Raw genomic sequence first — 27177 nt, forward strand, 5'->3', positions numbered from 1 at the left:
TCTTGTCTTCAGCTAACCCAACGAATGCAGCGAGAAGGAGCACCGAATGCTGCCGCATCTACCTTGCCGTAATGGCTGGTGACTTCCTTTGAGTGCGACCCCCCATCCTTCGCTGGACTTCGTGGAGACGACATGTAAGAGTGGCTTGACCAGTTCAACCGTGTCAGCGAGTTTAACAGGGGGGACGACAAGTTAAAGCTACAGAACGTCGGTTTCTCCCTCAATGAAGCTTCGTAAAAGTGGTATCTTAAAGAAGGGCGCTCCATAACCAGTTGGGCCTACTTCACTGAAAGATACGCCAGATATTTACACACCGTCTGGTCGCTCAGATGAGGTCGAGGGGAAACTGGATTCCCGCTGGCAGCGACCACACGAGACATATGCGTCTTACATTGAGGATGTCCTCGCTCTCTTCCGTCGGGTTCCCCCAGACATGTCTGAGGCTGACAAAGTTTGTCATCTCCTCAAAGGAATCGCACAGATTAGGTTTTACAAGCTTGCCCTGAAAAATCCAACTAGCGCAAATGATGTCCGGACAACCTGTCAGAGCCTGGACCAGCTACAAGCAATCAGCCATCTTCCTTGTGAGTCAGAGCTGCGTGCCCTAAACGCGATATCATTCGCGAGGAGCTGCAATAGCAGGGCCCATCGTGTTCTCATGCTGACCGCTGCACCCAACGTACCACTGATATGTGGGAAATGATTAAAGAGGAGCTGGCATCGATGACGTGTAGTTCACGCAGCACCCCCGCAGTGATTCTCGGCGCGCCCACGTACGTTTGACGCGTCCGCCTGTTTCGCCTATCAGAATTCCTGTCCCTTCACCCACGGTAGGCATTTTCTCACCACCTACGGCTTGGAATGCGTATTCCAACTCGAAACCGCTTCAGGATTTCCGTCGCAACGAACGCCTGATCTGCTTCTATTGTAAAATCCGCGGCAACATCTCGCGGGTTTGCCGATGCCGCCAGCCGACGCCACCAGCGAGGCTACGCGCATTACGAACGCGACGTTCGCAGCAGCTATGGAATGCAACGACCTACATAACTACCTCACGACCGGTCCCCGTCACCTCAGTATATTCCAGATCATTCGCGCCGTCAACACCATCCCAGACGCCGTTCTCCTTCCCCTGGACGCTGTTTTGTCTCACCTTTTCTCCCCGTTTCGAAAGATGCCAGCCACCCGCCGAAAAACTAGATGCTGCAGTTTATGGACGGGAAACTGCATCATGCGAACTATTCACAACTTCTCCAACACGTGCCTCGAACACGTTGCCTGTAGAAGTGGAAGGAATTTTTGTACAATCGTTCGTGGACACTGGAGACAGTATATTTGTTGTGCATAGTGATCTGTGTGCTCGAATGTTCCTTCCTTATGTAGTGCAAATGGAACTCTGATGCAGCCTGCCGCACCTTGTACAGCACCGGTCATGATCCGAAACGATCATCACCAAATTCAGTTTGCTGTTTTGTCAGAGTGCGCTCATGAAATAATTTGGGGGCGGAAGAATTTCCTTTCAGGCTGCTCCGGTTATACTCCATCGACAACCAGCCTTTCACATTTCCGAAACAGAACCTTCCCCTGCACCGTACTCACGACAGCAGCTCTTAACCTTGCGCACGGACCATGTTTTGCCACCCGGTGAGGAACAAGTTCTCATGTTGCCCTCGAACAGCATTTTAAATGCGAATGCATTTATTAGCCGGGGGTTGTCTTGCTCCGGGCCGGCGTGCGCCTGCATTCCTCCAGCGCGAGCGCACGTGAGCGCGCGCCTCGTAGTTCTGCCTTCGTCGTCGTCGTCGTCGTCGTAAATGCGAATGCATTTCTTAGTCGGGGGTTGTCGTGCTCCGTCGGCGTGCGCCCGCAGGTGTTATCTCTCCGCGCTCCTCCTCGCCCCTAGCAACAACTGTGGCGCGCCTAGCAACCGGAGCAGGTGGTAGCTCGGGCGGGAGTAGCGGAGGGCAAGGGGAGAGGAGGAGCGCGCTCGGGCGTGTGAGGGCGCTCGCATCGCGGAGCTCGGGCGGAGTAGCGGAGAGTGAGTGGAGAGGAGGAGTGCGCTCGGGCGTGTGAGGGCGCTCTCATCGCGGAGCTCGGCGGGAGAGAGAGCTCGCGCGCGGGGCGGGCGTGTTGCGCGGGTCTCTCTCTCCTCTCCGCGTACCCTCTCTCCGCTCGCTGCGCTCGTAAAATGTATATAAATGCAGTGGAGCGCACGCCTCTCTCCGTTACTGCTTGCCGCAGCGCACTCATCGGTGCACCCAATGCATTCGCATTTCCGCACGATCCCCTTCGGGGAGGTGGGGATAGTTTTTTTGAAGGTGATGTAGCGTCTCTTTCAAGCCGCTGGCTTTTCCGATGCATCGCTATGTCCGCATGCCTGCTCCGTTTTTCCAAAAGATCTTCAGCTCTGGCCGCTCTGAACACCACCCGAGAGCCGTTTTTACTACCTAAAGGGATGCTATTCAACGCAAAAATTTGGGCTAGTTGGTGATACGACTTCAACTTGGTAAAAACCGCAATGGAGGGGGACAGAAAAAAAAAGAGTGACACGGGACGAGCGCTAGCCCTCGTCACGTGTCATTATCTTTTCTTCTGTCCACGTCTAGTGCACTTTTTACCATGTGTAAAGGCATGGCCGTCGCTTCGGTGGTTGATCGGGAGTCTGTTTCACTCCTCTCCAGTGCAGTACCTCCGTCACGTAAATGTGACTTTGCCTCTTCAGCTGGTATTGACAGCACTGCTGCAACTATCGCCCCTGACCTAACGTGTAAGCAAATGGAACAGCTGCTCACAATACTCGCGAAGCACGTTGCAGCTTTTGACGGGATTTCTACCACTCTCAAATGGACTACTGTGGGTGCCCATCCAATTCAGACGCAAGGCTCAGTGATTGTACGCCGGCGACCGTACCGTGTGTTGTCACATGAAATAAAAATTATTGAAGAGCAGGTCACTGAAATACTCAAGCGCGATGTTATCCGCCCACCGTCGAGCTTGTGGTCATCGCCGGTAGTATTAGTCGAGAAGAAGGATGGGTATCTTCGCTTTTGTGTCGACTACCTGGCGCTGAATAAAATCATTCGGAATGGTGTTTATCCGATGCCTCGCATCTAGGATGCTCTGGATAGTCTTCAAGGTGCGGAATACTTCTTGAGTCTCTACTTACGCTCTGGGTGTTGGCAGATCCCGATGCACGAAGATGACAAAAAGAAGGTGGCCTTTTCCACACCAGACGGGCTTTTAGAGTTCATCGTGATGCCATTTGGGCTTTGTATTGCGCCTGCCATATTTGAGCGAATGATTGACACCGTATTCGTGGTCATAAGTGGAAAACATGTCTGCGCTACCTGGACGACATCGTTGTTTTCTCAACTACATTTGACCAGCGCATACAAAGTCTGGTCGACGTACTCAGCTATCTTTGAAATGCAGGACTGCAGATCAACACAAAAATGGACTTTCACCAGCAAGTATCCTAAATTATTAGGGCACGTCGTCAGAAAAAACGGAAGGAAACCTGACCCAAAGGAGATTTCGGCAGTTTAACATTTTTCCCGTTCGCAACAGCAGAAAGTCCTTCTCAGCTTTCTAGGACTCGGATTGTACTTGCGCCGATTTATACAAACTTTCGCAACAGTTGCTTCGCCTCTACAATACCCTTCTCCGTCCTGGCATGGCTTTAGTTCGGACAGAAGATGGCGAATGGGCTTTTCAGGCGCTCAAAGACGCCCTCACACCGCGCCCCGTGATTTGCCATTATAAGACAGCGCTCTAACGATCCTGCACACAGACGCCAGTTGGAGAGGCATCGGTGCCGTCTTGCGGCAACTGGAAGCTCAACAGAAGGAGCGGGTGGTCGCATATGCCAGTCATTCACTGATGGCTGCAGAACAAAACTACAGCATAACGCATCGCCGTTGCTTGGGTGTTCCAAAAGTTCCGCTCTTACGTATACGGTTGGCATTTCAATGTCGTTACTAGCCACCACGCATTGGGCTGGCTTTCGACACTCAAGAACCCTTCTGGACACCTTGCCCGTTAGATTCTTCGTCTACAGCAGTAGAGTTTTACCGTTACCTACAAATCCGGCAATAAGTATTTCAATGCGGACGCCCGTTCACTTTGTCCGTAACCCAAATCGCCAGCCCTTGACTCTGCATCGAACCCGCCTGCTCTAGACATCGTACCCATTCCCCACTACCTGGTCTCAGACACAGTCAACCTAACAGCCTGCAACGTGACGATGGTTACTGTCGTCAAAAATGGGATAGATTGAAGGCTCCGCACAACCTCCAAACAGCAGCCTACGCTGACAGCTCAAGAATTTTAAAATTGTGAGCAGAGTCCTCTGCCAATACAGCCATCGTCCTGCAGGCAGTAGATGGGTACGGCCATCATCCTGCAGGCACTGGTTTACCTCGGGTGCTCAGTGCAGTTGTCTTAGAGGCTTTCCACGATGACTCGTCGGCTGCACACCTTGTTTATGACAAAACGTACGACCGAATCCGCAGTCGTTTCTATTGGCCTTTGATGTCGATCAGCGTGGCAAAATACATTTCATCTTATGCCAAATGGCAGCAAAAAAACACACTACGTCGTCCCCAGCTGGTCCACTACAACCAGCTCCCTGTCCGTCATTGCCGTTTGATACAGTTGGCATTGATCTGTACGGGCCACATCCGCGAACACTTGCCGGCTAGTGCTAGATTGGGACGGCAGTCGACCATTTGACCCGGTACGCAGACACATCACCTCTGCGAAGTGGATGCGGTCAGGAAATTGCAGATTTTGTGCAGCGAAAAATGTTGCGGCATGATCCACCTCGAATCCTTTCGAGCGACCCCGGCAGGGCCTTCATATCCCTAATTGTGGCTGAAGTGCTTCGGGTAGCAAATACTGCGCGTAAACCTACCCCTGGTGACCATCTTCAAACCAACAGAATCACCGAACAAGTTCACCGAACTCTGGCTGACATGCTGTCCATGTATATAATGCCGTACAACAGCAACTGTGACCAAATTCTTCCTTTTGTAACGTTCGCCTACAATACGGTCATCCAACTCGCAACAGCCGACCCACCTTTATTCCTGGTTCTTGACAGTTTTCTTCTGCTGCACAGGACTCTCCTGCTGCCCCTTCTTCTGGCGTGTTTGTCTCTCGGCTCAACCACTGCCGCCACCTGGCCCATCTTCACACTGAAGCCGCACAGCACGAACCGAAAACTCAGGGCGATTCAGCTCACCGCCCCGTTCCCTTCCGTACCGGGGAAGAAGTATTACTTTGGACGTCAGTACGCCCCTCCCCCCCCCCCCGGCCTATGCGAAAAAATTTTGCATCGGTACCTTGGTCCGTGCATTGTGCTAACAGACATCTCCTGTGGACTATTGGGTGTCTCCAACAGCTGCCCCAACTGACCGCCGAAGGCGGGGAACTAAAATCATTCACGTCCCCCCCATGAAGCTTTAAAACCAGTGTACATCGTAACTCACTGCGACCCGGAGGCCACTTCCAGTCGAGAGGGGAGATATTGTGAGCGTGTGAGCGCATTCAACATTAATGGGCACTTGCGCTGTAGGACACATATGCTGTGAAAAGTCAGGGTCGGTTGGTGGCGCCAATCTCTCATCTGTGCATACCCGTTATAATCATAACCTGTACATATTCATCATCACGAGCGGTTTAGTCTGTTGAGTTACCGACGGGCTGAATAAACCAAGATCACTGGTACTGCTGCCGACTTGTGTGGGGTTTTCCCTCGCCTTAGAACATACATAGTGTCGGCAGCCTTTTTGTCAACCAATGAATACGTTCACATACTCTTGAACTTTATTTTCTGCAGCGAAATGGCTCCCTCCTTGGCAGTTGTTGCGCTAGTTGTGGCTTATAGGGACCGGTCACTGCTCAGAGGGCGCGACGAATAAGTCCACCTAGCGCCGCCCCGCGGGCGCTTGAGCAAACTTTGGGTGGGTGAGAGCCAGAAGGCGGTAGCGCGTTCATATGTTCTACACCTGTCGCTTGTTGGGTTTTGCGATTGTGCGTCCGTTTTTGAAACGTGTCTCGTGTTCGAAAACTGTTCTGGCGAATAGTTTCGTTAGGTCTAGAGTGCGTTTGCCTGGTTTCCGGACAATTAAGTGGCTGGACTACTACTTTAGGCCTCGCGTGCGCGAGAAGGGACAGAGATTGTACATTGCCGGGCACGTGAGCGCCGTGAAAGAAATTGACGGGACAGACATCGTTGCGAAGTGCCATTCTCAACAAGGGAAGAGCATCCACAGCGCTTCTCTCCAGGTCAATACCAAGTTTTTTGTGTATCAGGGCCTAACAAAGCGACTCCCGCGTATACAAAGGAGTTACGTTTTCTGTGGCCCTTCTTCATCTCGGATGGTGGTATCAATAATAACTCATCCTAAACGTTACTAGCTGATGACAAGTAAACGCAGTTCCACCCAGTATAAAATCTGCTGATACAGCGGCGCTGTCGGTTGACTTTACAAAGGTTCCGTTTAGTTGCAGCTTCTTTCTTGTGAGTAATGTTAGAATAGTCTTTATGGTAATTGTAGTACAGTTTGTTAAGGCCGTTCAAAATTCTCCGTAAAAGTATTCCTACCTGCTGCGCCTCCTCTGATTAAAAATAATAACCTCAACTTCCAGCGTATACAGAAAACACATTAAAAGAGTCAAATAACGCGTGTGAATGCCACCTTGAATTTGATATCTTACGCTCTCGCTTGGAATACGTGGCCGAACTCTGTACACTTCGGGTAGCAAAGTACAGAAGTAGGCGGGATACGTCTTGACATTGCTTTTGGCACCACCCGCGAAGTGCTGTCAGCATATTCTTGTGCCGCTTTTTGGCACCCATTTGCTGCCGTGAATGTCGCTGAAATATAAAGAAGGTTACTACTGATAAAACAATAGTGGCGGAAGCCGTAATACCTTGTGTTATGCAAATACTACGCATGCCATTCAAAAATATCGCAGTCTGCGATGTGTAAGAAACACTGGAAGGAAACGTTTTATTTTTAGGGCCCTTAGTGTCTGCGCTACGCATAAATGGTAATCGTACACACAGTTTTACTCCTTCAACTGACATAAAAATGCCATGGCTTTGTCACTCGACTCTTCGAACTGCAGAAATCTATTTCATGCGACGCTCATTTTCCCAAGGCGGCCTGGGAAACCTGTACAGAGCGATGCCAGGATGCTCTTCGCGAATGTGGCAGTCATTCATGCTGCAGAAGTGACGCTGCCACAAATTCTTTCCTGAAGTATTTTGATCATTTCGGACACTGCAACTTGCACTTATAACTGTGTTTCTCAAACACGTCCGTCACACCGCGTCGAACCACATACAGCGCGCGTGTTTTCACGTGCGCTGAACGGTCGGTGTCGACATCCACCGACCCAAGTTGCTAAGCGGCAGCAAGAGGCGGCGCTGCAGTCGCGGGCAAATTTCAGTGTCCTGTGCCTATGGACAACGGAATGTTTACGTTTGGATGCCTCGATAGTGATGACCCGCTGTATGAGGTGGGGATAAATTTGGTCGTCCAATTCCCTAGCTTCGCTTCTGTTGCTGAGCCATCTGCAACTGTTGGCGTAAAACCTAGCAGTCGTAACGCAGTCATTTTATTCAACATCGCAAAATCGCGCAGATGTCGGGAGCAGGTTTGATTGTGTTCGTTGCCCACTAGACACTTCTGGTTGTGCTTTATGCGCGGAAAGAAGCATATTCGACTGCAATATGTAGGGGGAGTGTAATGAATGGGACCAGGATTGGCGTGAACGTCACGAGTCAGTGGCCAATGCGTGCGCGGCTAAGCTTTGCTTTATCCATGATTGGCAAACAGAAGCAGAAGATAGATCGGGGCAGGAAGCAAGGACGTGAGACTAAGGCTAGAAGCGTTAAAAGTGGCAAGAGGCTAACCGGAAAATGTCCGCAATAAAGAAACGGAAATGTTGTACGGGGTTTTGTCGCAACGCCTTGGGGTGTCGAAGTCCCGACGCGTGCGGAATCGACGTGGACGTCACGGCGAGACTGGCTCGATGACAGGCTCTAGGACACGTCGCATCCAAACACGGGACATCGGGGAGGCATCGTCGATCTGGTACATGGGTAATGGCTCCAGGGCGTAGCAGCGGGGGCGAGCCTAGGGTTCCAACTTCAGGTGAACAAGGACCCGCGGTCTTTCACCCAGCGCGTCACCGGCTCCAGGCACGGCCAGCACACGGGTTGTCGTGATCAGTGGCGGACGGCTCACGGACACAGCTACGGTTGCAACTTGCCACCCAGATTTTCACCCGACCACAATCACAGGGCTGCGCCCTCAAGCCCAGGGCGTCACGGGCTCTTCCTGTCACAGGCGTCACAGGCTCTTCCAGGCCGATATCTTTACCGGCGACGGTGTCCAAGCTTGTAGAGAAAATGCTAGCCACTCGCTTGTCATGGTGGCTTGAGCAGCATGGCTATTACCACCCCGTGCAAATCGGCTTTCGCCCCTCACTTGGTACAGAGGACGGGGTTAGCGTTTTGGCAACATCAGCATTGTCTTCAGCCCGCAGTCACGGGGCTCGGACCATCCTAGCAATGGACATTCAAAAATCTATGACAACATCAGTCACGCTGCTATCCTGGACTCATTTGATATGCTCAACCTTCCCATTTGGGTACAAAAGTTCGTCAAGTCATTGCTTGAAGAGAGTACATTTACTATACGTCTTCACGGACATGCTGTTGGATACTTCGTTCCTGTACGTGGTGTGCCCCAAGAATCGGTATTGACTCCAACCTTGTTTAATATGGCCTTGATTTCACTGGCATGGCGCCTTCATGATGTACCGGAGGTTCAATTTCTGATTTATGCTGATCCCATCACCGTTTTATGCACTCACCGTGACCTGTAAACTCAAGATAGTTTTCTGCAATCAGCCCTGGATATCACCGCAGCCTTCGCCTGTTCGGTGGGCCTTCAGCTATCAACGAGCAGAACAACATACACATCCGTTGCCGATCGCTGGGGCCGCCGAAAGCTTGCTGCTTGTCCCATCCGCCTTCAACTGGCTGCGCAACCACTGCAAGAGAGCCCAACAAAGTCCAGGATTGTTGATACACCAGTCGGGAAAAGCGACAGCTTGTCTTACTCAGGCTAAACACCAAGTGGCTCAAACGATGTCACTATTACGGCGTATTGCTCCCAAAGCTGGTGGAGCCAGCTCACACGTGGCGCGGCAAATTGTGAGAGCAGTTTTACAACCGCGCTTCGTGTACTCTGCTGAGTTCCAGAATTTGGCGGCAACACAGTGGGATCAATTGGAAGCAATTAACAGAGAGGCTATAAGAGAAATTACTGCGGTCCCACGCATCACCCCTATAGTTGCTCTCCAGGAACAAGCCCAACTGAACACGTTGGATGAACTTGTTCATCAACGTCGTGAAGCTCGGAATTTGAATCCTGCACTGTGTGACTCTGCGCGAGCATTAATAGCTTACACAATCTCTCATACGCTACCAGCCCTACCACAGCGAGTACTTACCCAGTGGCAGTTGGTGCAATTGAGTGGCAACAAACCAACGGACCTTCGTCGTCCAGATTGCAACATTTCGGCGACTGCCCTCCAACAATCCATCGCCGACATGGATAGCCACCTTCCACCCCGCTTCACCATAATATATACCGACGCCCGTATACAAGATACTGTGATTGCCACTGCCATTCATTGCACTAGCCATTCAGCCACCAGCACGACATCCAGATTTAAGGTCCCGGAACCTCCATCATCGTTCTTTGCGGAACTTGTAGCCATTAGGTAGGCTCTCATTGCTGTAACCAGAATTTCTTTGCAGCCCGGGGGGCGCATCGCAGTTCGCACCGATGCACTACAAGATGTCCGCCTACTACGGTTAGTTAGGCGTAGCCCTGTCCTGGCTCAGAGTATTCACCAACTTGTGGTAGGAATCGCTCACAAGATTCTGATTCAATTGGTTCCACGTGACCTACTCACAGACCACTGCAAGGCAGACGTAGCCGCCCGACTGGCAGCATCCGTTCCATCTCCGATTTCCCCGTTAAAGCTCGATGATGCCACTAGCCGGGTGACGAGAAAAGAACGCCCCCGGCGCCCCACACGTGTTCTACTTCCGGCGGGTGCTTCCATCCTCAGCCGGGTCTTACCCGTGCAGAGGAGGTTGCGCTCAGGAGTGGGGGTAGCCCTAACTGCCGCCGTGACCCGCCACTGGCCTCAATACTGAGGTTCCTTTACAACCCCTGGTTGCCCAGTTTGCCACCACAGCGACGCGATCGCCGACCTGCACCACTTACTGTGGTCCTGGCTCGCCTTGACGCCGACGAAACTGCGGCACCCTGCAGCGACGGGCCTCCTCGTAGACGACGCCTCCGCATATGCCGCATGGATACGCGGGCGCTATCATCATTCACTCCTGACCTTTTTCGGCGAAGCGAACATTTTAATTTTAGATGCGGAGAATCTTATAGTCTGGGCATGTCCCGCGTCGGCGTCGGCACTCACACCCCGTTACACAACTGTCCTCCTTCCCTCTCTCACACAGCTGCGCGATACTCCGCCACTTCTTGTCTCGTACCAGCTGCGTGCACTTCGCTTTCGCTTATCCCGCGTTCTCGCTTCTGCTTTCGCGGCACATGCTCGGCGCTTGCGCATCTCTCCTCCTCTCGTCTCCTCTCCTTCAACCTTGAATGTAAATCGGGTAGCGCGCTGCGCGCGTTCAGTTCAGCGCTTGCTGCGGTTCACTCCACTTCACTTTGTTCTTCCGATGAAGTGTGATAGAAGCAACAGTCCCGTCAGTTAGTGGGTTGCGCAAGCAAGCGTCAGCACCACCCCACAAACTAACAGCAACGCTACGTCCACTGAAGACAAAGCTACGCAGCGAAGGGCACGCGACGCTGAGCGCAAACGCTTCAAGCGAGCGGCGGAACCTGAGCTTCGTCGGCGCGAATGCACGGCACTTGCGCATCTCTCCTCCTCTTGCCTCCTCTCCTTCAACCTTGAATGTAAATCGGGTAGCGCGCTGCGGGCGTTCAGTTCAGCGCTTGCTGCGGTTGACTCCACTTCACTCCGTTCTTCCGATGAAGTTCTACGAAACCCACAAGTTCTACGAAAAACACAACGAAACCCCGAGATGCTCCGCATCTACTCAGGGTTCCCTTCGGAAAGATGGGGCTAATTTTTTTGTCTAATCACATTTCGTCATCAACTCATACCCCCATATATATGCCATTTGGCAAAATAAACGTGCATAAAAAAACTGCTGTTCATTGCGGCTGCATATTGTCGCGCCTTCTGCACGCTGTTTTGTCTTTATCTTTAAAGATGATTGAGGTCAAGAGCTGTCGAAGCCATGGTCCACTACGGTGGCGGCGTCGGACTTAGTTGGTACAGTATCCGGCAACTTCCGTGTAACCGCAGCGGTGGCTCAGAGGTGCAGCACTCGCCTCGTATGCGGAAGGTACTGGGTTCGAGTCCTGGTGGCGCCGGGCACCTACCGGTTTATTTAATGGGTACAGGCGTCCCTGGTCGAGTGCGGACCCTTGAAAGGGGAATCCACGTCTGGAAAGCTGCCTTTACCCTATCGAGGGGCCCCTGACCCTTGTCTATCTGGCGGGGCCCCCGGGCATCATGCCGCGTTGCGCCATTGCCGGGGGTGAAAGAATCTGGCGGCATGTCCTGCCACAGGCGGTTGCGAGTTGAGCGTCCATCGTGGCTGTGGAAGGCACCATGTGAATTCGTATTCCTTGGTGGCGCCGGGCACCTACCGGTAAAATGGGTACAAGCGACTCCCCGGCCTGGCGCTCGGCCCTTTTGTGGGAATACAACGCTTGGGAAGTTCACCCGGCTTGCGCGGGAAATCGCCCCTATGGAAAGGGGCGGCTGCAAAAACGCATAACTTTTTTTTTAGTTTTTGGAGACAGTGCAAGCTCACATCACGAGTGGCTCGGCGGCCTATGTTGTACTCTCTATGCATGCTTTGGAGAAGCAGTCTCCGTGATGCAGCGGCGGATGTGAATGGATATATGTCAGCTTGGTCGTACTCCAATGGGGGGAGTAAAAGAAATCGTAGAGTTAATACTACTGATTCTACAGCAAAAGCTGCCCGGCCAGCTCGAGTATTAAACTGTACTTAACCTGAGCGTAGCCATGATGCAACCCTGACAGCCTTGTTCGCTGTCTTTTTGCCTCATAAATTTGGCAGCAGTAATTTGTATTCAACTGGCAACCTGCGACTTCCATCCTGGCAGCTTCCATTGCAGTGAATGCTCAAATGCGTAAGGACAGCTTCTTGTGTCAAATCATTGCGTGACGTTTTTCCCGTTGTATGTTGCAAACTTTTGCGACATGTTAAAAAGTTAGATGCAGTGTTGAATTCTTCGCATTTATACGGGTAGCGTGTCGAGAAGCGTGCACTTTGTACGCTGAGAGGCAGCTTTCGTGGATATGTCAGGGGAGTTAGGTCGTTGCTTCGGAGTTAAAAAGACGTGTTTTTTCTCGCTCCTCCGCTTCGGGAGAACTTCGTTTCGGCGGCCCGTCGTCCGGGCGGGCCGTCGCTCTGAATTTGGATGTCACCTGGATATCTCTCTGCTGGTGTGGGCTGTGGAGTGCGAGCCCCCACTTCCCAGTGCCCGACTGTCGGCCGCATTCTATTCTAGGAAACTCAGCAGTGGTTGGAACCGCCGCACCCTTTGCTCCTCCGCACAGCAAGCTCCCTTGTAGGCCTCAGCGTTCCCAACGAGGATTCCCGTCTCACGGAAGCAGCATGACACCTGCAAGCAGTTTTAGAAGTGTGTTGCTTGCGACTAAGTAGACCACAGTGGAACTACTCTTTTCTACTCTTTCGCCCCAGCTTTTTAATGTCGACGTTTCTCTATCTTCTCTTATTTCCCCATAATTCCACCCCTCGGATTGGGTTGAATGTAGGTGAGCTCCCATTACAGCTCAACAATATCCCGAGTGCATGTCTATTTCTTTTTTTTCCTTCCTAAACAAATCCCCTATCACTGATTTCTTCATGTTCGTGATTGTTCTCCTGCGTGCTTCGCCCGTGTTCGCGCATGCGCTGTTTCTGCACATCTTTGTTTTTGTGGTAAACGAACTCAGTTGATGTCCAGCGCTTGTCTTGTGTAGTGGCTTCTTTGTGGCCCGGTGTCTAACGGGCTATTTTAACTTGTTTAACCCTACCCGCGCCCCCCCCCCCCCAGATGCGTCAGCTGAGGGTCTCTTCGCGCTCTGTTGAGGTGATTATTAAAACCGCTTGCTTGTTTAGAGAATAGAAGTTTCCCCCGGACACTGATACCAAAACCTGCTTGTAATGTAAATCGTAAATGTCAATAAACGTTTGTCTAAACAAATACGCCTTTTCAGATAATATAAATGCCTGTCTGTGAAGCCCCTGTAGCACGAGTGCGAGCTTTTTGTACACAATTTAAATGTTTTACGGTAGTGGCCCTTGCATTCGCTAAGATTTAAACACCATGAAATGTCTAAGCCTAACAATATTATGTTAAGTAAAACAAGTAACTTCAAGAAATACATTTTTTTGCTTTCTAGGTAATCATAGAACATTGGGAATTGGTCGTATGCTTGGTGGACACAACACAACCCATATTATCTCTGTTGCCAGGTTTGTTTAAGTCTGAAATAATGTGTTTCATAGCAACCTAAAAATTCTCGACAAAAAAAAAACAGAGACCAGGAGGGTATCATGCAAATCCCGCACTGCCATTCTGGTTTGGTAGTAACTATAACACAGTACTTCGAAACACGAGGAAAGTAGTCCAAGTGTTTGTTATTATCACTTCAGGGCGCTTTCCCCCTTTAAACTGCATGTCCCCCACCGCAAGAAAGATATTGCCGGAAAATATCTTGCTCAAGCAAAGCTATTGCAGATTTAACGCCAATAAGCAGACATACCTAAAAGCAAAAAAAAATGTTTTGAAGTAAGACTTATTCGACGATAAAAAACCTTATGAACTGGAGGAGGGCAGAACAACAAAATACACTAATGAACATACAGGTAGCATACGTCAGCAGAAAATGAACAAAAAAGTGCATTTCTACGTTTAAGTTACGCACAAAAGCTTGCCACAAAGGAGCTGCTTCCGTTCAGGAAAAATGAAAAAAAGGTTGTGTTATCTATGATGTACACAGAAAATCACTCATGTTTCAGTGGCTTTACCCAAGGTGCAGCCTAAGCAGTCAAATATTTCTTGCCTTAAAAAATCACATGGAGGTGCATAAGAGAAAAAAATCAACAGAGATGCTGTAGGGGTGTTACCAGCGTGCAGCATTCTTAGTTTGCCAATTTTGTCATTTTATCGGAATATTTTTATGCCTTTTCTTTATGTTTTATCTGTGGTGTTGTCTTTTTACTTGTCCTTTCCATGTCCTGCATTTGATTTTCTCCAAAATTTTCTATCCTTGATTTTATTGCAGACTTTTCTTTTACATTCAAGTCCTTATTCCTATTTCCACATGTGCCGTAGCCAGACGGACACTTCTTCTTTCCCTTATTGCCTTATTTGACCTCCCTGCCTTTCTTCTACTGATGCTTCCTCCCGGTCAATTGGCGCATTAGGTCACTTAGCTTCACTGTTAGCATCACGTGCTTCTCTAATGCGCCGTTGTGGCTACAGGTGGTGAAATAAAATTTGTTTGATGAGAGATATGAGCCCATTGTCATTTATGTTTTTCTTTTCACTTGTAGCAATTTACTACATGTGATTCACGTATGAACGGTAAGGTATAGTATGTGTGTAGGAATTGTATTGGTTGCAGCTAGCAAAAATAACTTTTCATGCATCGAACGAAACCAATTGGAGGGTGAGAAGGCATGGCGGTCAATGTCAAATATATGGGATGCTACGCTTATATGGGATGCAAAGGGAGAAAAACAAACCGGTCATTGTTTATCCGCTAAAATGAAACTCTAGTCAAACTGCAAAACAAACCGCAAATTGAGACAAACTGCATTAACCTAATGACAACAGACAACCGAGTAAGCAATGTCAGCTTCAAGTTAACCTTAGCGAAACAGGCAGAAGAGGCAGAGCTTATGATTCTAACTGGTGGCAGACTTCACTTGACCCGATAAATCGGATGAAGATTAACGTAAGTATTGTTTTACATGTACTTCCTAGATAACAGCAGTTTCCCACAGGATAAAAGTCTTCCCTGTACTGGTTCGTGCAATGAGTCAATCTTGCCTTTCGCCATGTTTACTGATAACTCTTGTCTTTTCAGACAGCTACGATATCTGCACTTCCTCAGTATGTCTTCAAAAAGGTAACCTATATATCAACCTCAAATCTGCAACTTGGCCAAGCTTCTAAGCACACTCTTAATAAACATTATGCGCTGTGTTTTTATACTAAAGTAAAATGTTCAGCCTAAATTGTATGTATTCTGTGCGGTTTTTTTTATATTGAACCTGTAGCCGCTCATTCAATTTTTTTCGCGCAGAAACGCAAGCAAGAAATCTGTAATCTCAGTGTAAAGCTTGACTGCCTTGTACAGCTTGTGGCATAATATGTCATGCTCTTTTCAGCATCTGAAGAAAATTTGGCAGCCAATATTTTCTGGCTGCATCGCAAAAGCTAAATTGCAATATTTTTATACTTTAAGTTACTGCCCCAGCACAAAACTCCGGTCGATGTTTAAAAACCGGTAAAACACTGCAGATACTGCTTGCGCCTGCTTCGAAGAGAACCGCGACAACATCCCATCCACGCTTCTATCTGTCTATGTGCCAAAACCCGTAGAAATACCACAGATATCGCTTGCGCCTGCTTCAAGCAGGACCGCAACATCATCCCACCCCAGGCTTTTATCTCACGAACCGTTGTGCAAATTTTACTTATTCATTGGATGAGGCTTACTCACTAAAGGGTACTCATACACTTTTATTCAGGAGCCCGAAATTTGTTGGTTGTATGTACCCGCCACCGTCTTTTGCCACCAGCCATATTATTGTCACGGGATAAGCAGGTGGCAAGGGCCGTAAAACCTAGACCCCCCGCCCCCCTCGACGGCAAAGAGGAAGTGGGTGGTGCGCTGCCAGAGCGAGCTCTCTTATGGCTGCTGTGCACATGCTGTAAATACATCGTTAACACCTTCTTTACTTTGTCCCATTTGCTTGGCCGAAACATAACATCTTTGGCGGGGTGCAGAGTTAGCACCGTTAATACATCGTTAACACCACCTTTGACTCGGTGTCAAGTCATTCCCACCCTCGCGCCATCTTCGAACTCTCTCGGCATTGACGCTATGGTTGTGGGCACGCAGATCGTGTAGTGCAGCATAAGCCCTGCCACGAGTAGGCCATGTCAACGGCCACCGGCCTGTGCCACCATCCCAAAAGATACAAATGAAAGCCAGCTGATATGAGCCGCACCGAGATCAACGAAAAGTATGGCGTTGCCCAGCCCTTCCGTGAGACGGGCTCTAAGAGCCTCCCCAGCTTTGTCGCGATCAAAGACATCAGTGTGGCGGGGCCAGCAACCACCAAGGCCATCATTGTCATCAGTCGCGGCAAGCGATTATTCCTCGTGTATTTTCAATGCACTGCTCATTCTCATCTAAATCATCACCTCCCTTGGCCTGGGCTAGAGTGGTCGTACTCCACTGTGGGGCGATGTCGCGAACCAGGTTCGTGGACATTGTCCCTGAGCGCAATGCTCCACCATCGATGACGACGAGGGAGTTGGTGCGTCGCTCGCGCAGGTTCTTTCATGGCCACCCTGTAGATACTTCAAATGCATCGCCCGCTTTTTCTATGGTACATCTCATTAGCTCGGCGGCAGCGTAATATTATTAAGATGTTCTTTCTCCGGAATGGTATACAGCAATTTGTTATACGTCGAAACGGAGAAGTCATACTCGCACTGTCTTGACGAAACTATTCAAAATACCTATACGCTGCGTGGGACAAGCTATGCTTACATTCTGGATATAAATGGTTAAGTATAGTGCTGTTTCAATTTGAGCAGATGTCGGGCACGGTGTTAATACTTATACTTAAGGGAATGCTATATGCAGCATGCAATGTGTGACATTCTTGTAACAATGCGTGATAAAATAGAACAACCTGTGCGAAAACCTACTCAAGGTACATTGGCCTAGCTTTTGCAAGTTGTTTTTCTGTTAAATTTATGTTGCTGCAGTCAAAAATAATGACCAGAGCGTGGCGTAAGTTTCAACATGTAATGTGTGTTTCAGTACGCAAAACACTCTTTATATTCTCTTCAATCAATTTGATTGTTTAATACTTAATAAAATTTAGATAAAAACTGGAAACGAATACCATCTCTCGGTAATATATGATTGTCTTCTTATCGCATATAATTTGAGTGCACAAGAGTTGAATATTCAAGCTTAATGATAATAGAAGTGTTGAACTGAAATTCTTTTGTCCAGTAACGTCAGTTTTTCACATGCCTGAACGTCACATATCAAAAAGTTCTCAAGATCAAATAGCTCTGGCTGCAGTAAATATTTTTAGCGAATATATCCCCTGCCCTATTTTCTACCTTCCGTCAGGAGCAGCAGATTGTATAGGGCAAATAAACAAGATTTATTTACGCGAGAGCACGGCAATCACAACAAGGGACCTTCATTGTTCTTTCTTTCCTTTTTCAGCGAAAGATATAAACGAGTCTCTGGACCCGTGCTTCGACCCGTGCAATGATTTTTATATGTACGCTTGTGGTGGGTGGATAAAGAAGCACCCTATACCAGAAAGCAAATCTTGGTACGGTACATTTAACGAATTGAGAGATGATCTCACAGCGACTCTGAGAGGTAAAGTACCAATGTTGGCAGTTCTTTTTAAAGCATGAATAACTAACAACAGCTGCAAAACAATACTAAATATGGTTTTACAAGCAAAAAAAACCGCCCGCGTTTCTGAAAGTCGACGTCAACTATAGTGAAATGCACAACATTCGTGTAGCGATAAAGAAGGGTCACATAACCTGGGGTTCTGAAAGATTACTCATGTAAGAGTTCTCGTTGATCTAGTCCTTAAAAGCTCAACTGAAGTGGCTCGATTACCAATTAATGATAATGCGTGATTATCGACATTGGATTACTATTGCATCAGTTCGCCGTGAAGCAGTCAAAGCGTCTAGTCTGCCTACACCAGGAGCAAAAACTTTCCGTGTACGATTTTTTGTTTTCCCTTTAACAATTCATGGCAATGCAAAGACATTTGGATTGCCAATCACTTCGAATGTCTAATCAACACGAGTAGTTTATTAGAGGCCATTGGTTTATGGTCGCCAGAAATCCTACTGGTCCATCTCCGCTTATATATGGTCTTTCGATGGCTCTGCGACAACGAGCAACATTGACCAGGAGGGTTTGTATGGGCTGCTGCTACCATGGTCACGGTCAGCACATTGGACAGTTTAGCCGAAGGCTTCTTCGGCTGCCCTGAGGTGCGAGGCGAGGCGGGATATTTTTCCGTTCGCCATCTTCAAGTTGAAGCGAGAGCCAATGGGAACACTCACTCGATCCTCTATATGCGAGTTTTCAAGCCGAACGCCAGCAGCCATCAAGGCCCGCCCAAGAATATCCCTCAATACGTCTGAGTTAATAAGTGAGCCTGTCACCGTAGCGCTTCCAGGGATATCTCTAGCAAAGATATCTCTAGAAACTCTCGGAGGGATACCTCTAGAAACTCTCCACATCCAGATTTTGGCAGCATGGTGTACGGGGCTTCCACCGACAAGTCGGGCTAAACATACGGGTGCGTACTGCTGGAATACAAAAGTATGCTGTCAGCAGCTTAGCGACTGGCTCCGGTCACCGACGCTGCGCCTATTTGCAGGTAGGTTTGCGCCGACCCGGTGCTTCGCGTTTATGAGGACGTGACATTAAGTGTAGCCTAGACGTTGTTCGAACCTTTCACTTGACTTGTTCGGGCAGGTAAATATTTTCTTCTGTTACGAGATGCCCCGCGGATGTGCTACGTCGCAAAAAACCGACGAAAATTCTAACTGGATCAAAACAAACAGCTTTATACTGTCCAGAAAATGGCAAGATGTTTTCTTCCTTCCACTACGGAAGCAACGGCCACCGGGGTGCACTTTGAGGCCTTTTTTGTGACACCACACCTGTGCGAGCGCTGCGAATACGAATCCGTCATCGCCGTAAGCAAAGAAGCACCTGATGACAATGCAGCAGCCGATGCCAGGCTTGACTCGGGATGTCGCCTCTGTCATATTTTGTACGGGTACCGTTGTGAAACAGTTGAACGATCAAAGTGGCCTTCCTCACGAATATCTAAGTCGATGCGCACAAAGTCCAATTTATCCTTCCCTTGCCTGGCCCTTTCCAACGAGCTGGCTGTTCCGACCAAAGTAGCAGAGCTGCAGAGGATTACTCCTTGACCATCGGCCAGCACAGGATACCGAGGTCGGATGGCAGGGCAATTATAAGTGAACGATGGAAGACTATCTAATACCCCGTTGCGCCGTTCCCAGACTTCAAACGCGTTGACATTGAAGTACATCTGGTCGGGAAGGTTTCAGCGTCTTTCAATGTCGGCGGAGCTCCACACAGGGGTCAAGGCAAGAATGTTCTCAAAGCCGTCTCGAACGAACATCTCGGTACAACCAAGTCTGGCAGGGAGGGAGCTTATGACCACTCGGCAGTTCTCCTCTGCGGTATCTAAGCCTTCTATTGATGCCTTCGTCTTTCCAGTGAAGTAGAATATCGTATAGTTCATTTTTCACTTTCGAGGTAAAGCTCGATTGCTCCGAATTGTTGCGTTAATCTTGCGCCATATTCCCTGCCAGCCTAGCACATCACCGAAAATGTGGGGATGTGCAGCCTGGGCAGCGTGGTGAAGCCAGTACAGGGGACAACAAGAGGAGCGTCCGCTGAGAAGTATGGAGTTCCATACCTCGTTCAGGAGATCTGCCGTTCCAATATCCAAAAAAAAGACGCTCGAAGAAATGGCAAACCTTGCCCCAAACTCTACTCACGTACGAATTGTCATCACCGCGGCGTAGTACTACCAAGAGGCAGCCAGGTCCACTGCAGAGTTTTGATCACTTCATGTATCTGGCGGTCAAGGGATTTCGTGTCCTCATAGCTCAGTTTTATGAGGTTGTGCGGCCCGTAGAGAGCAACGGAAGTCGGGGGCAGAACAAGCAGTATGAACGCGATCGCAGCCATTTCTTTTGTTATAACAGCCCGAGCTGCACCACGTTGGCTGCGGAGTCTCTTCACGGGGGAGGGTTGAAGAGGACTCCCACCTACAACCATACCCAACCCAATCTTCGGCAAAATAAATGTCATTTTTTCGCTATGGCAGAGGAGGCAGTGAAGCCAGGCGACTGGGTGGCCGGGACACCAGCACAGGCAGCGGGCAGCGTTCGATCACAAAACAAGCAAAATTGGGCTGCTTCAAGGGGTTCCCATGCCCACCCTCCTCGAAGTCCGCTCTGCGTCAGGTCGGCTCTGCTCATTCCTTCAGTAGCCTGCGTTTCGCGGGAGCAGACTTTCACAGGACGCGACGTAGAAAGGAAGCCACACAACCGGTCTCCCGATCACTGCACTACTCACGAGCAACTGTCACGAACGAGATGTGCGAGGTATTCCTTCTGAGTGGCCACTTTATTATCATCATCATCCTCAATCCTCAATACACGGTCGTCTCGCCCGTTACTTCTGTACTTGTCACCGAGAAGATGTTGCGGCTCTCTCCATGGCACCGACTGGAGGAAAGCTGCTGTCGCGTTTTGTTGTTAGCCTTGTACGCGTGTCTCACGGGTTTTCCCGGAAGGAAAAATGTCGAAGACATTCAGTTTCGCTAAGTGCACTGTTTCTGCACTCGTTCTTCGAAACCCAGGGAGTTCATCCTTCATTAATGCCAAAATTCCTGAGTCGTACCATACCCAAAATATAGTTCATCATGATGGAATCCTCGTGGTATTCAAAGACGCAGCAGGCGCGTTAGAAGGGCTGTGTAACGTTTGCGCTTTAGTCTGTAGGGAAAAGGAGACCACGTTGCACTTTTTGTTTCATTAACGGGTTACTAGGTTCATCGATAGCAACAGCATCAATCACACACTTCTTCAATTTTACTTAAATTGCCAGCACACTGAACTCTTAATAATATTATTATTGATATAATGATAATATTCATAATATTAAAATCAATAACAATAACAATACAAAAATATTATTTTAATATTAGTAATATTATTTCTCTACACAAAACAAAAACTCTACACAGTTCCAGGCCTGCGAAAGCGGCAGTCGGAGTGAAGGGCAGCGCCTGGCAGGCAGTGAAAACCGGGCGCATCGCTGAATACGAAAGAGTAACGCAACCATCTAGTTTCAATGACAAACATTACAGTCAGCGAAACTAACAAGTAAACTATAAGCATTACAGTCTATGCTCCGCCACAGATCGATGGGAACATACAAAGCAAGGCAACAGGGTATTGTTAGGTTAGCACAGAATCAAACAAATTTTGAACAAAAGGCACTGTCGGGACTTTTTTTTTCAGCTGACAGTCAATCTTCAATTCAAATGCACCGGCTGGCAATTTATTAATGTACGAGGGTACACAATGGCACCGCATTCTTTGACAGTGCATTGTAAAACATCCCGGTACTTGATCGATATTTTTTGGTCTCAAGCTTAACGTGGAAATGAAATCCTTTAACACGATTGTTTTCGTTGCAGGATAGCAAAACAGGTCAGTCGTGAGCTTGTTAAAACATTCCTGCTTTAGCGGACGCATAGATGATAAGCTATATCTTTAAGTAAGAAGCTTAGAAAAAATTTTAACCTTTGCTGCAATCTCGCTACGCTGTCACTATACACAGTATTCGCGTAACAAGGTACACTGTTGCCTAGTGCCTCTAAAATATTATTTTCTACTGATAACAGTATAAAGTAACTCATGTTGTGCAAAATGCATGAAAGCACGCGCACGTTGCTATAGATGCACGCTAGATGAGAGTTTCAGGTTAGGCTATTGTCAAAGATTAGGCAGAGAGATTTAATACCCGAACCATACTTCGCTGGTTTGCACGCACAACAAAAACATGAAGACTTGTGCATTGTTATTGGGTAATAAAAACTTTTCAATCTGCTGTGGAAGAGAACAAGGTGCGTTTTAAATGCATTAAATTATTTAAATTACCAGAAAACCAGTTCATTGCATTAGTTGCACAATTACCAATGATTTTTTGACCTTATGATTGCATGATGCGGACGAAACTATCAAAGTATCGTCTGCACATTAAAACAGCGGTGGGGAAACGGCAGGGCAAACGAAACCATCAAAAGTGTCGTCTGCACATTGAAACAGCGGTGTGGAAACTGCAGTGCAAAGGTTCTTAACAAGAATAATAAAGAGTGAGAGCTTAAAATGTAACCTTTGGGTACCCAAGAATTTGTGAGCGAAAAGCTACTAGGAGTCTCTTAGAGCAGTATACTGACGCTGGCGATGCAGATAGTTTGAAGTATCTGCGAGTATGGTCCTCTGAATCCATGCAAGAAACGTTTCTTTGACAGAAAACTATGAGGACACTATGAAAAACTTCTAATATTCAAGAATAGAGCACAAGCAAATTGATTGTGTTCAAAAGGGGAATTGGGCATAAGCACATAATAAAAATATATACAGTCACATACATGTTTCAGTCCCGTATATAGCAGTCAAGTTTATGGCACTATAGTCCACGTTTCAGTCACTGTGTGTCTCACATGTGAGTGACCTGTAGCTGTGTAACAACATTACTTCAGGCCTGTTTTGTACGTTCATACAAAGGAATCGCTTACAGATCAATTTTGTTCGGCCTACACCTTGTCAATTGGTAAACAGGTGTTGTATATGTCTCCAGAGAAGTGTGTTAGCGTTAACTGGGTTCAACACTCTTTCCTCCCGCAACAATTGTCATATCCAGAACACCAAGATATTGTAACAGACACGTCTATGTTTTACTTATTTATTGGTAGGCTTCAGATACCTGGAAATACAAAATTTACAGGCAACTGCATCGCAACTTAATTTCTCGCTCTACTCTTCCATCTACTGTACAATGCTAGACATTTTATTGCTATTAGGGGCGAGGCCTTTAAGAAACGCACCAGTTTGCGATTAATGAAACATCAGCAAGCACAAAGCACGTTGTTCAAATTTGGTCGGTTCACTGTTAGTTTTGCGAGTGTTTTTACTGAGGTCTATGTATTTCTGCACTGTAACTGAGTTTTTTGTGGTAACGTAAACTGCGTTAACGTTCGCCGAGTCGATTGTATAATTGTATCTGAATATTTTCTTGCAAACTTCCAGACATTCTAGGAAACCTCTCCCTGAATTACGGGGAGCACCAAAATGTAACAGACAAAGTAGCCGCCATGTACAACGCCTGCTCAGGTATGTCATATGTGAATATTTCGTACCTCAAGAGTCAAAGTCCCGTGTTCATTTTCCTATTCTCTCACAGGAATACAGTGAAGTAAAAATGGCTGGTTAAAGGGTAAGGCACATATTGGTTAAGATAGCACAGCGTGTTTTTTCTGCTTTCTTTCAGCTTCTTCTCACAACTTTTGAATGGCTCGTTGCTACTAGGCTTCGCAGGAAGAGGCAATATATATATATATGAATTGTTGATAACTCCGAAATCTGATGTTTTACGGTATACAAAACCCGATTCGTATCAGAATACCATTCATCGGGTGTTTAAAATGTTTCCGTGGTTTCTACACCGACGCGCCTAATCCCCAGGAGACGTCTGTGCGCTAGTATCACAATTTTAAAAGTTACCCGCCGCGGTGGCTCAGTGGCTAAGGCGTTGCGCTGCTGAGCACGAGGTCGCGGGTTCGATTCCCGGCCGCGGCGGCCGCTTTTCAGATGGAGGCGAAAAGCAAAAACGCCCGTGTGTACGAGATTTCGGCGCACGTTAAAGATCCCCAGGTGGTCAAAATTAATCCGGAGCCCTCCACTACGGCGCGCCTCATCGCCTGCGTTGCGTCGGCGCGTTAAACCCCCACAATCAATCAATCAATTTTAAAAGTTGAATGTCTGGCATATGCAGCGTTTTCTTTTAGGTGCGGAGCACCTTAAGACCACACAGTGTCCTTCCGCGTCAGTGCGCATAGCATTTATAATAGCAGAAAATCATACAAGCACCGGCAGTATTCGAGCCTGTGTCTGGTAGACCACACAGAGTTGGTGTCAGCCGTCTTACCCATTGGACTACGACCGTCAGTTAGTATCCGAGAGTCAAACGGCTTACTTCCTCGCCTGTAACGGCGCGAAATACCTTAGCACTTGCCAATGTCCGCACGCGTCGATTCATGCGCACACCACTGTCAAGCAAAAATCAAGCGAAATTCGATTTGAGCCGTGAGTTGCAGTTTCATTTAGGGAATAATCAAGGTGCAACTCACGGCTCAAATCGAATGACGGTTGGGGCGCAAATCAGATGTCACTCGGGGCACAACTTGGATGTCATTTTGAGTTCCATACTACGCACCCTCGCCATCGTCGACGCAGTGGAAATGCTGTCTGTTTTTCCTAAAATTTCTGGGAAAAAAATAGAACGATAGATGGTAAAATTATGCCTTCCAGATTTATCCGCGAGAACAAGCAGGCGCACATAATGAAACGGTTCAGATCAAAATCAATACCTCTGTTCAGCCGTGTCATTCTACCTGAGCATCAGAAATGACCCACTTTGTCGTTGGGAAAAAAGGAGGGATAGACCATAGTCCTTGAAAGTCGTCCGACGGTAATGCGGGCGGCCCTTTGCTGAAAACACATAAAACTAACTTTGTGTTCGCGTGTTCATTACTCGGCTTTAAAAAACAATCAAAGTAAACAATGTTATCAAAAGTTCGCCAATATTTGCAAATGCCAACAATACGATGTCAACATTCCGCCGATCTTAAGAGAACTCGCTATGATGTAACCGGGCTCTAAAAGTGGGCAACGAAGTAGAAGAAACTCAGAAACCATGGTAAAGGATAACACTTCCCGATACGAAATCACGTTTTTTTCGCAGAGCTACAGATAGAGCATATTTGTTACCACATACCTGATATTTACTCGTCATACACAAACTGCATCTGCGACGGTCTGTAGGAATCAGTGGTTATTAAAGCGAATGCCTTCTTCGACACATGAGGAGAGAAACCCGGCGTTTTGAGCAGTGGATTACCCCTGAAGTGTCAGTGTGCCTGTGGATCATGTTTTTCGAACGAAGGGTGTAAAGTGAAGTAACACGCAAGGAGGAACCATTCTACACGGTGAAGGTAGAAAACCAGCTAAGCGTTACACACCACAAACCCTACAATATGTATGCGAATGTGCCTGTATATATTTTTCTAATCATTTCGCATTGAAGTAGCCGAAACGCTCTATAACAGAAGGTCCGTTGCAGCTGTAGGCCAGGATATACTACTGATTTAAGTTTAACTTGTGCAGTGCCATTAATTACTATGGAGTGAGTAGGACAGGCACTGATGGGGCACTAAAAGAGAACAGCTGCAGGGTAAGACGGAATAATTATGAATCACTGAACGCCCAACCACATGGGCTTGTAATAACGACGTACTCGCCCATTGATGCAGCTCAGCGTAAGCGGGCGTCATGGGCGTAACGCTAGCCTAGAGCGAATATATTGGTACGTTCCTGGAGCGCCGGGGCGTATGCGAATCAGCGAATCATCGGCATGCACTTCAGCGGGAAAACCAGTTCCGTCTGCGGATCGGAGGGGGCGCCTGGTTGGCCGGTAGAGTTGCTAGCTACAGATGGGCGCCATGTATTTCTACACTTTTTTTTTCAATTTGATCGTATGTTGTCATGTAAAACAACAAGTCATACATTTATCATTATTCGTTCAAATGCGGTTGTGAAGGGGTGGGCTACGTCAGGTTTCTTTCAGAGGTTTTCAGATAGGGATTCGGGCATAGGTACACGCAGGGGATTATATTAGGAACCCAAACGAACGGACATTGATTTTACGCAAGGAACGATAACACGGCATATGACGGTTCACTCAACACTAAAGCAAAAACACACGGGAAAACGAAACGTCCTATACGGGACTTGTAATGCGACGGGGTAGCGTCGACGCGGCGGCATCGCCTCGTAGATCGTTGCGTGGACCCGTTGTTGCCCTCGTCGGGAGGAGTGATGCACGCCCGGAACTGCAAGGACCACAAGGCTCCGGCAAACTCAAACAACAAAAAAAGCAGTACTAAAAGATACAATGCAACCTGACAACCGCAACAAATAGCAAACCATGATTACGTGCAGAAATTGAAGGCGTTAAACAATCATTAACAAACACAAACAAGACAACAAAAGCAACAGCAAGGATAAAAATTAGTCACCGTGGTGCGCATGAACTCTAAAAACTTAGTTGAGTCTTTCTCGGCGGCAATGTGTGTGGGTAAACTGTTCCACTAAATTATAGTGCGGGGTCTGAATGACTGTACGAAACGAAGTGAGCGAGATAGCGGGCGCTTTGTTGGGTGATCACGGCATGCTAAGATGGAAATAGGGGGTTCAAAAAAACTGTCGTGTAATAATGGGTGATCGTAAAATTTTGTAGAAAAGTGATAAGCGCGCCTATTTCCCACGATGGGCCAAATTCTCTAGCTCAGCGCGGTTTTTTAAGTTAGTGAGGCTGAAATAGAAAGAATAATCTGAGTAAATGAAACGAGCAGCACGGTTTTGCAAGGATTCAATATTTGATACGATGTAGGTTTGATGAGGGTCCAAAACGGCACTTGCGTATTCTATTTTACGGTGAAATAAAGCGGTAAAAGCAAGATTTTTTAACTTTGATGGAGGCTGTTTAGGATTTCGTATTCATATCCCGAGAGACCGGTTAGCAGCTGCAAGAGTGAGTTCTATATGATGCTGTCATGATAAATCCGATTGAAAGTGGAGGCCGAGGTACTTGTAGGTAGACGTCAAGTGAAGTGTCAAATTATTCAGCGAGTATTGACTAGATAAACGCGTAGCGGCGTTAATAAAGGACAAACTTTGTTTCACAAACATTTAACGGCACAGCCAAGTTGAACACCAATGATTACTTTTGTAAGGTCAGATTGCAAAGCTAGGTGGTGAGAATCAGAAGAAATGTTATGGTATGTTACGCAGTCGTCCGCAAAAATTC

General features: G+C 47.9%; 1 protein-coding gene across 1 annotated transcript in view; it reads left to right on the forward strand.

Moving 5' to 3' along the window:
- The window catches only part of LOC144145378 (neprilysin-1-like), a 145950-nt gene that overhangs the window by 42743 nt on the left and 76030 nt on the right, over window positions 1-27177 (forward strand). The window contains exons 3-5 of the mRNA XM_077676965.1: window positions 15268-15309; window positions 17662-17823; window positions 23340-23423. Coding sequence (XP_077533091.1) covers window positions 15268-15309; window positions 17662-17823; window positions 23340-23423 — 288 coding nt within the window. The remainder of the gene's footprint in view (window positions 1-15267; window positions 15310-17661; window positions 17824-23339; window positions 23424-27177) is intronic.

The sequence above is a fragment of the Haemaphysalis longicornis genome, unplaced genomic scaffold (assembly GCF_048455015.1).
Source record: "Haemaphysalis longicornis isolate Haplotype H1 unplaced genomic scaffold, Haemaphysalis longicornis Haplotype H1 scaffold_7, whole genome shotgun sequence".
NCBI classification, from domain to species: domain Eukaryota; kingdom Metazoa; phylum Arthropoda; class Arachnida; order Ixodida; family Ixodidae; genus Haemaphysalis; species Haemaphysalis longicornis.